Below are 10,818 nucleotides of genomic sequence, written 5' to 3'. Positions count from 1 at the left end.
GAACCAAACAATTATAAATTTATCTAATAAACCAGTAACTGATGTGTTTCTTCTACGAAAAATGTGTTCTTTCCATATCAAAAATTCCGCTCATTTTTTGTAACCGTATTTTGGTAAGTTTTGATGTTTTCAGCAAGTCCACTAACGGTTTGAGCGCGGCAAACTACGTAGTCTTAAAAGACATTTTTGCTGTGAAATAATCAACAAAGCGGTTTTTTCCTGTTGCTTGCATGTATGTGTCCAACTCTCGTATTGATTCAAGCGATGTCCAGATGTTGGTTCGGTTCACTAAAAACTCCCCAATTACTTAATTTTTGTTTTCCTTGGCGAATTTTTGAAAAATCTGTGTTGGCCAACGACGAATCGCTTCGATTTAGTGTTTGAAAAAATCATGAAAAGTTCCAGAAATTTCCTATTAAAGTGAGGTTTTTCTCATTAAAAGCCGTATGTTTTTTCTTTCGAATGATACTGGGGGTAGATTTAAGAGATTTTTTAATTTTCTTTAGCCATTTTTTTTTAACTTGTCTATCTATACCAACGGCCAATCGCTTTCCCTTAGTGGCTGAAAACATCTTGAAAACTCCCAGAAATTTCATAATCAGGTGAGTTTTTCCTTACTGAAAGCAGTCGATTTTCTCCTTCGAGTGATGTTATGAATCACATTCAGGAATTTTTACTTTTTCCTTGACGAATTTTTGAAAACTCGTGATTACCAACGGTCAGTCGACTCGCCTCAACTTTTTAACAGTTTAACAAAAATTCGTAGCTTCCAATCTACTTACACCAACAAACTTTCCGTTTGTTGGTTAACAAACAATTTATATCAACAAATTGAAATTTTCGCACCATAAAGAAAAATGTTTTACTGAAAAGCGGACCAAATGTCACTAAAATCCCAATTGCAATAGATTTTTAATTTTTTTTTTAACTTGGCGACAAATTGAAAAACTGAAAAACTGAAAGTTTAGCTAAACAAAAATTCGTAACTCCCAAACAATTTATATCAACAAATTTAAATTTTCGCACCATACAGAAAAAGGTTTTACCGAAGAGTAGTCCAAATATTACTGAAATCCATGTATTGGACCCCCAGTTTTTTAGGGGTGTTTTAATTTAGTTGAAGTTAATCAAGAAATTTTAAATCAATTTCTGAACCAAACAATTATAAATGTATCTAATAAACCAGTAACTGATGTGTTTCTTCCACGAAAAATGTGTTCTTTCCATATCAAAAATTCCGCTCATTTTTTGGAAAGATTGTCAGGCATAGATATAAACCCGAACCGTATTTTGGTAAGTTTTGATGTTTTCAGCAAGTCCACTAACGGTTTGAGCGCGGCAAACTACGTATTCTTAAAAGACAAACATTTTTGCTGCTTTTTCCTGTTGCTTGCATGTATGTGTCAAACTCTCGTATTGATTCAAGCGATGTCCAGATGTTGGTTCGGTTCACTAAAAACTCCCCAATTACCGCGTCATAACATATTTACCGGAATATCCGTCAATTAATATTTTAACCCCTAAGTAGCCCTTAATATTAACCCCGCACAACCAGGTATGTTCCCAAGGTTTTTATGTCAATTTTCCTGCTCCCACGCACTTATTATTTTTGTTGGGTTTCGATTGTTGTGTGTTAACGACTTTCATGTAGAATGATTATTACATTATATACAGGATATTCCAGAAACACGCAACCGTTTTTGAATTGAGGCATCAGTTGGACCGTAACAAGAGCAGGGCGAAGGGCGATTGGGAGTGGGAATCGCTCATTTGTCTGAAATGAGTCAATTTGGCTGGAAAATGATCCACGTTGGTATAGGAAATTGGTTTCAAGTTTTTCGAGCTCGATTCCTTCTGGTCCCGTCCACCAAATCCGACCCTTATCTTTGGTAGGACTTAGTGACTTTTTTAATGAAATGCCAATTGCTTTTGGCTTTCGCCCGATTTATCAGGTGCTAAGCACCAAAACAAAATTAGCGAATAATGGAAATTCCGATCATTCAATCTGTGCATTACAAGCCTGATTTGTGCGCTATTACCTGCTACTGGTCCTGCATAAAATTGACCGTTGAAGTGGATTCCTGGCGTGCATGCTGCCCACTTGCAGCTGATTAATAGGAAGCCATATTGGATAATGATTTATTAACAGATATAGGGGGGCTCGTATTGGATTAGCCGATTTCTCCATTATCCGGCCTTTTTTCACTCTTTCATACGGTTTCAATTCAAGCGCCTGCCTGTAATTAGTCAAATCAATTGAACCAGCTAGTAAGAACCAGGCTTTTATTTGAAAAAAAACGATATAAATAACTGCGAATTAATCTAGTAACAACTAACAACGTATGGAGTTCGTTTTGCTTTCGAAACTGTTAATTATGAGAAATCAAATTGAAACTATGCTGAGCGAATGGAAACTCCGCACAACTCGACTCTACAAACGAACTGTCGGCAAACTAGTAATTAGTTAAAGTCTTTAAAAAGGCGTACAAACTGCTCAACGAGGTTTCATAAATATTTATCAGAGTTCAGACTTGAGCTTGTAGGGAGGAACAGAAATAGTTCTCTTGTCCATCGATCGGGGCAGTTGATTGTTGCGTTTAAACGCGTATTCCTTGTGTTCTTGGAAGGCTGGCTCAATTAATTGAGCCACAGTTCCAAAGAAATGAAGCAAAAGGGTAACGGGGCAAGTTCCCATTAGCTGGCACATGGGGAAACGTAGGCAAATGACGTGTTGTTCGACCGCCCCACACACACACACAACTTTAAACGAAAATTATGATTTATCGTGCCACTATACTGTATTTATAGGCAGCGACAGGTGTAAATAGAATTTACGACCTCTAATGTGGCGACATTGTTGTGTCATGTCAGACATGTGTACGTGTTTTATATGTTTCAGTTCGTTTAGCGGCTGATACGTCCTGGGGACGTAATTTGAACGAAACATCATTACTGACGTTTTCTGCTTCTACTTGCGCCTTGCAGCCCCTAGACGTAGAAGGTTAAGGAGTGCCAAGCCTCCGCAACAAACGATCTAAGTCACCCTGAAATATTTCGAATTTTAGCAAACAAAAACAAATGTCCGGAAAATTTTCTGAGGGCATTTTTGATTATTATTATATAAGCCATATGAAGATGCGTTTTCGGGTAGAAGACAAACGTTAGCTGTAGCTGTGCATGGTTCTTTCTTTTTTAGTTTATTCAGATCTAGACCTTCATTTTTAATCGACTTTTAAGGCTTCTATTATAGCAAACTGTGGTGTTTTGTATGTAGTTCTTGGACTTTCTTTGCTACTTTCACCCGAGTGCGGAATACTCATGGTGGTTAATTGTGTTGTTGTTCATATTGTCCTTTCATTTTTCTTCAGCTTTGATCAGCTGCCGGGTAGGATTTAACTAATTTAATGCAGTTTCTGTCTATATTTTGGATTGAGATTAGGATCATTGGCATCATCTCCCCAAAACCATAGAAAACGGTATTGGAATATGGGATACGTTCATATGCTGAAAGTAGCGAACGAGTCCGAGCGAGTGTGCATATAGAAAGCGATTTTTTAGTGCTTTCAGTTGTGACTTGGGAAGTTAAAGCTCGTATTTTCCCTAAATTTTCCGGTTATTGGAGCCACCTGTAATTAGAAGAGTGGAAAAAGATGATTACATGAGACTAATCTAGCTTTTGTCACTGAAAAAAGTCTTGGAAACTCCCAGAAATGTCCTATTAAAGTGAGTTTTTCCTCACTTCAAGCAGCGTATTTTTGCGTTAGAGTAATATTATGGGCCGGTTTGAGCGATTTTTTTTTGTACCTTGCCGACTTTTAGAACAATCGGTGTTGCCCAATCGCTTCGATTAAGTAACCGAAAAAATCCTGGAAAATCTCTGAAATTTTATTAAAGTGCATTTTTACACCCTTAAATCAGAGCATTTTGTCTTTCTACCGACAAATCACCTCAACTTAGTAACTGGAAAAATCCTGAAAACTCCTATTAAAGTGAGATTTTCCTCATTTAAAGCCGCATATGGTCTCTTTCGAGTGATAGTGTGGGTAAGCTTGAGAAATTTTTTCTTTTTCCTTGACGAATGTTTGAAAAATTAGTGTTGGACCAATCGCTTCAATTTAGTAATTTGAAAAAATCCTGAAAACTCCCATCAATTTCCTATTAAAGTGAGGTTTTTACCGTTTAAAGTCGCAAATTTTCTCTTTCGAATGATATTCTGGGCAAGCTTCAGAATTTTTTTATTTTTCCTTGAAGTTTTTTTTTAATCCGTCTAAGTTCCAACGGCCAATCGTTTCCTCTCAGCACCTAAAAATGTGCTGGAAATTTTTCGTTCTTCTTTGGCGAATTTTTGAAATATTGGTGTTGCCCAGCGACCAATCCCTTCGATTTAGTATCTGAAAAAATCATGAAAACTCCCAGAAATTTCCTATTAAAGTGAGGTTTTCCTCATTTAAAGCCGTATGTTTTTCGAATGATACTAGGGGTAGATTTAAGAGATTTTTGATTTTTCCTTAGCCATCTGTCTGTCTGTTCTGTCTATCTATACCTATCTATCTATGTCTATCTATACCAACGGCCAGTCGCTTCCCCTTAGTGACTGAAAACATCCTGGAAACTCCCAGAAATTTCCTAATCAGGTGAGTTTTTCCTTACTGAAAGCAGTCGATTTCCTCTTTCGATTTATGTGATGGGCAGCATTCAGGAATTTTTGCGTTTTCCTTGACGAATTTTTGAAAACTCGTGTTTACCAACGGTCAGTCGACTTGCCTCAGTAACCGAAAAAATCATGAAAACTGCTAAAAATTTCCTACGAAAGTGAGTTTTTCAGAAAAAGTCAGCCAGGGTCAGTAAGGGTGACATAACTCATGATCCAAAATTGGCTGCGGTCGCCGATAAAACACAAACTATTTTGTCTTCAATTGCAAGATTGCGGGCAGGATCAATAGGCAAAATGGGCAAAATCAAAAACCTTATTCAATATTTTCTATACTATTTATTATGAAAATATAATACAAAACTCCCTATGTAGTGTAATCGAATAAATCGTAAATGTAATCAATATATTGTGGTCATTTAATGGACTGCCTCAGTGTATACGGAACGTAGGAAGCATAAAATGCACTAATTGTGAGCCAACATTCATTGCACCCTGTACAGAGCCGAACGCCCAATAAATTGCTGTTGTTTTGTCGCAGTTTGAAGATGAAAAGTGGAATTGAGTATTAGAGACTTTGTAGCAGAGGCGACTCTGTGCAAGATCCTCTGACTCGTTGCGCTTCCATTAAACAGCAGCAGGGTTCCATTTAAAAAGCCATTGTTTGGACTGAATTTGCGAAATTTGATTTTTCCGTTTGATTATTTACTGTTTTTTGCCCAAAATCGCGGTTTTTCGTTGTAGATCGTTGATGAAAAACTGAACTGGTCTCGGCATGCAACTAGTTACTGTTTATTGGACGTGGTGTCTAACGCTAAGTGCTACTTATTACATTACTTACATCTTAGTTCTTATTTAGCTTGTTTGCCTGCAACTATGGAATGTTTCGAGTACGTTAATAGAATGTCAAACATATTGTACCTACAGCAAAATACATATTTTTTACACTTAACTAAACCTTTGTACCAATCGAACTTATACAAGTAGTAATTGAATTTTTACACGTGACGAACGTAAGCGTTCCACATATCGTAAATAAGAACTAGAACTTTCACTCCGGCCCAGCAAGCGAATAGCTATTGTCGAATAGTGTACGGGTGGGACAAGGCACTGCCATCAGACAAAGACGAGATCGCACGTCTTTGTCTCATTCCAACACAGGCGTTGGGCGACTGGCCTTGTTGCACGCGCACAAACCTAGACAGCCACAATTCGTTTCCATATCCAGAGTGGGATAAATATATAAATATATGTATTTATATGTATTATAAAATTCATTTAGTTAACTCTATGTTCATAAAATATCTCTATGTAAATAGTACAAGTCAATATCGGGAGCCGTGGCGCAAATTGCGCCCAGTCGTGTGCAATCTGCCCCATGGTGAATTTAATTACATTACTTATCAAAGGCTATTCAGCTAAGTACCGCTAGAAGTAATACATATTAGAGTGTATTGCTCATTTGATTATAGATTTCTCTAATATACTTTTATATACTTAGGTATTGCTGTTAAGTTAGGCAATCTAGGGTAATGCAAGGGGGTGGGGCGCCGTCGAGGGAGGGCCCAGCAGTAAAATAATTGACTCAAGTGTTCGAATTTAAAACGGGGAAGTTTCGGAAAAAGCCTGAGGTTTAAGGAAAATATTATGCTTCTAGAACGAGCAACTACACTTATACCGGCAAAGTCAACAGAAGTGAATAGAGGGGCGATTTCCGCTTGTTTTCCTTCTGCCACATTCTTACATTAACAATGTTTTCCTTTTCCCGGGACGGTTTCCAACGTGAATCGCTAATATAATTGACCAATTACGCTCCCTCAACAACGCCGCATCAATTCTACTCAGTAACGTATCTATTTCAACTCTTAGACGTTATATAATTTAAAATTTGTCAATATTTATATCTAGCCTTACACTTCGTTATCTATTATATTGCTATGGTTTCAGAGGCGTGGCCTTCTTGGACCATCCTACTGTTTTATTGCTTTTGAATACCCGGCACCCGGGATTTCGAAATTTCGATTCTGACGAAAACTGTAAACGCTTCGAAAATTCACCATCAGTTTGAGCTCCACCTATGGGATTTGCCAAAACCAGATTGTTCCGTGTCTTAATTCTACGTCAAAATATTGCTTCTTTTTATTGCTAGTTGATTTAGACTGTTTTCAGGACTTTTGTGATTGTTTTGGCAAATCGCAGCTAATTCGTTGGCTATTGACGCGTAACGTGGAATTTGACACCGATTGCTTTTCAGCTATTTATTGCTAGCGGTCGTAATATTGCTTTCGCTACACTCTACACGTTTAACACCGAAAACTGCTTAGAACAACTAAAGAAGTAGAGGAAAAAGTATCGTTAATCGAAAACCTTCACAATCAAATGGGTCGACTTTTCAAAGGTCGTGTGGCTTTTTTCGAAATTCACGGTTCTCTTTAGGTCCGTAATTTCTCCTTTCCCGAAGTAACGCCAGAACATTAAATACAAACTATATAAACATGTCAAAGAAACAACTCCTAATATCTAAGTTCAATGCATATCACTCTCTACTGTACATGTGGTGTGCTGGGGCCTAATCTACCACTACTCGGACCTTGCGAACGACGAAAACCAACTTCAAATCGTAATAAACGGGGGGCAAATTCCAACTTCAATGCCCGCAACAAGTTCGAATTTCTAAAACCGTTTTATTCATACTGTTGCGATATGGATTGATTCGAAAAATCCTACCACAAAATCCAGCAACCGCGTTAAATCGTTAAAGTTATTAAAAATAAATTGAATTTTATTCCTGGCCCATCATTAATATGCTCAATAATGGAGCATTTCGCTTTATTAATGGACTACGGTAATGTTGAATGGACACTTTTGATTAATTATAATCGACTTTTTATCAGCTCTATATAATACAGAGCAGGTAAATGGGAAATTGATGTCCAAAAGCTGCGAAAAAACCTTCAAAATTCCACAAACAGAGTGAAACGTTAGGCGACCGGAATCGGTTGCAACGTGCATCCACAGGGTCGCTCTTATATGTGGAATTGGTGGATTGTTCCCTAATCTAAGAGAGCTGGAAGAAAATTGCAATGTACTTCCAGTCTATTTACGCAAAGAAAAATTTAGTATATAGGGTCAGTCAACAAGCTATGGCAAAGCAATGTTTTTTTTCTTAAATGGGACACCCTGTATGTTAGTCAGTTTTTCAATTTTTCTGGTCATTTTAATCAAAAATCGTTTAACACATTACAAGCTTAAATTTGACGGTTTTGAAGATATCGAGTTGTTGAGATTGTTTTTGCTGTGATTCGCTAAATTATTAGAACTAGTTATTTTTTAAATTTTCAACAAATTGGAATGGTGGAAGAAAAAGAGTCACAATTTAAAAACAACATAATTTTATTGATTCCCAGGATGAAAGTGAAATTTTATTTTCAAAGTGTGCGCCGTTTTCTGAGTTGCTGAAGAAAATTTTTCAAAAAACTTAGAAGGGCAATTTTGGGACTTTTCTATCTTGCAACTCTTCAATATTTTGCGGCCCATTTTCGTAAACGGCATGTTTAGTTTAACTCAACAGAAAAAAATCAACTGGGGTCAAATCGGGAGACCGAGCAGGCCATTCAATTGTCCCCTGCGACCATCAATTTCGCAGGAAATGTTTCATGGAGATCTGCTCGTACTTCGCGTTCAAAATCCCATATTCTGGCATCATTGGTATTTCAATACGCTCAGTTTCTCGTAAAAGTGCCATTTTAAAGCTCAGAAAATTCGTATAAAACGCCTTTTTGACATTCGTTTCAGATAGAGATTAACTGTTCAGACCAAAAGAATGACTTGGGTTGTCATAGTGACCTAAATTTAAGATAACTAAGGTATATATATATAGATAAGATAACTTGATGAAGCAGTGTTTTTATATTTGGTTTAATAATTTGGCAAATTACGTCAAAACAAAATTTTGACAACTCGAAATGTCCAAAGCTGTAATGTACGATTTTTGTTGAGAACGTGGAGAAGAAATAAATTATTGAATAAATCCAGGGTGTTCCATTGGAAAAAGGAACATTGCGGGGTTGTGACTTTTTGACTGACCCTGTATACGAAATTTTTCTTTATCTAAATAGGCTGAAAATAACCTCACCACTCTTGTATTGATCGAAAGCGACCCTGCACTAGATACATCCATGGCAAAAATTCAAAATTATTTTAGACTTCTTTTGTTGAATAGTGGCAAAATAACTGAAAATTGGAATTTGCCCCTTCCCCTACGGGCATGGGCTGCAATTTTCGACACTCCTATTGGTCCGGCGCAAAGTTACTGGCTACTGACTAGACTGCACACTCGCCAGATTTAGGGCACAGTGCTCGAAACCACAAATGCCGATTAATGTTTCCCGGAAAAAAATCAAGTAAGAAATCGACAGAGAAAATACAGAGAGACGCGAAACCAAACCGATGAAACAAGTGATCGATAAATGGAAAATCTAACTGACTAACGTGGACAGATAAGGAAAATTGCACTGGCCCGAACTTCAATAACCGCATTTGCTCCAGCATTCGTTGACTTCATTTACTCCTATACTCAGTTTATATTAACCCTATGTTTGTTTGCAAAAATACTGCCAAAACTATGCTTAATATTAATTTGCGGTCTTTTTGTCTGTTTTTCCAATGTTTTTCCATTAACCTACATATTTTACAATATAATTTGCTCTTCAGTCCAGCGGACGATAATTAAATATCTACAGAAAAAATATATATGTATACGGTGGGGTTGTATGTACAGTAAATGGAGCGCAATGGATACCGCGCTTCATCGATACCCAGAAATTGACTAGAAGAAAACTGACTAGGACGTTTTTATTTTTTTGGTTTTTGCATAGAACTATTCATATCGGGACTAACCTGCGACTAGAGAAAACCGTTGTTCTCCTCTTCAACCCTTAAACTCTTAAAGGAACGTTGTATATAAGACTTAACCTAATTGTTTAGCCATGCTAAAATTACCTAATAGTCGTTGTAAGTGAAACGTTGCATGTCGTTCAAAACTTCGTTGTATTTGAACGTTCAAAAGGGGTTGAAAGTAACGTCTAAAGCAAGCATAAGATTAGGTGGTGAGATATTGGGCAACCTAGGCAATGTATGTATGTACATCCCTTATTTACTGGGGATTTAAACGACCAAAGAAGATGCAGAGAATTTCACTAACGGAGATGATAAAAACTCCATTGGCCGTTTCAATCCGCGTTATTAAAGACTAAGCTAAATTTAGTGGACGTGTTTGCGATGTGTGACATGTTACTCTTTGGAAGGGACTATGTACAAGAACGTTCTTAGAGGGCCTCCAACAGCAAGCTGGGAGGAGGGTGCCTAAAATGGTAGCGCTAGGGTGGACTTAAGAATTAGAGGTGCAGACAGAGCGGTTTTATTGGGCCGCTGTGTTTGCGGGAGGACTAGGAGTGACTAGATTAAGTAGAGTTGGCAACTAGATCGAGCGCGGCACCTTGACCAAGCCACTTGCAACTGAAAAGCCCTAGTTCTAGTTGAAAAATGGGAACCGATAGAACACCTAAATACCTATGTAGTATCTAGAAAAGATAGGCATATTTGTATGGTACAATTAGGGGGTATGCTGGGCAAGGAGCTTGGTCCAAGCCGCGCTAATGGTCACCTTTAGCCTGTGTAGAGGCGCACTGGAACAGGGCTGGGCAGGTTTTCCGTTCCCTCCTTCTGGTCGTCCGGGCTGTTCAACAGTGGCGACGTCGATTCCTCTTTGAGACACGCCGACTCCAAGTGCTTGTTGAGGTACGATTTCAAAGCGAATGTTTTATGGCAGCGCGGACACTCGAAGTTCTTATCGGCCGAGTGCGTTTGCATGTGAGCTCGCAAGTTTGATCTGCAACAAGCAGGGCGTTTGGTGATTACCAGGAAAAAATTGCGAAGAACTGAATAGTGGCTCAAATTTCATCTGGATTCGACTTTTTTTTCAACTTTTTTCGAGGGCTTTGATATGCGAAATTTCACGATTCTTTAGACTTTAAGGTTTAGTAAAAACTGTCAAACACTGTTGACGTTTTTTTTACAAACTTCTTGTTGGGTATTTCGCCTCAAAAATTTTTGTCTTTAAAAAAGACAGAATTTCCTCACGTCTTCTATTACAGATTGATAAATAG

The 10,818-nt window shown here is 37.8% G+C and overlaps 1 protein-coding gene across 1 annotated transcript in view; it reads right to left on the bottom strand.

Moving 5' to 3' along the window:
* Window positions 1–4,970: 4,970 nt before the first annotated feature.
* Window positions 4,971–10,818, bottom strand: part of LOC109534308 (transcriptional repressor scratch 2) — a gene marked incomplete in the record, with an annotated part of 13,547 nt that continues 7,699 nt past the window's right edge. Inside the window, 1 exon segment of the mRNA XM_048669091.1 lies at window positions 4,971–10,541. Within this exon segment, the coding sequence (XP_048525048.1) occupies window positions 10,319–10,541 (223 nt within the window).

Source organism: Dendroctonus ponderosae, unplaced genomic scaffold (assembly GCF_020466585.1).
Source record: "Dendroctonus ponderosae isolate FM_Combo_2020 unplaced genomic scaffold, Dpon_F_20191213v2 Dpon_F_20191213_8, whole genome shotgun sequence".
NCBI classification, from domain to species: domain Eukaryota; kingdom Metazoa; phylum Arthropoda; class Insecta; order Coleoptera; family Curculionidae; genus Dendroctonus; species Dendroctonus ponderosae.
This window is presented reverse-complemented; position numbering and strand designations above follow the sequence as displayed.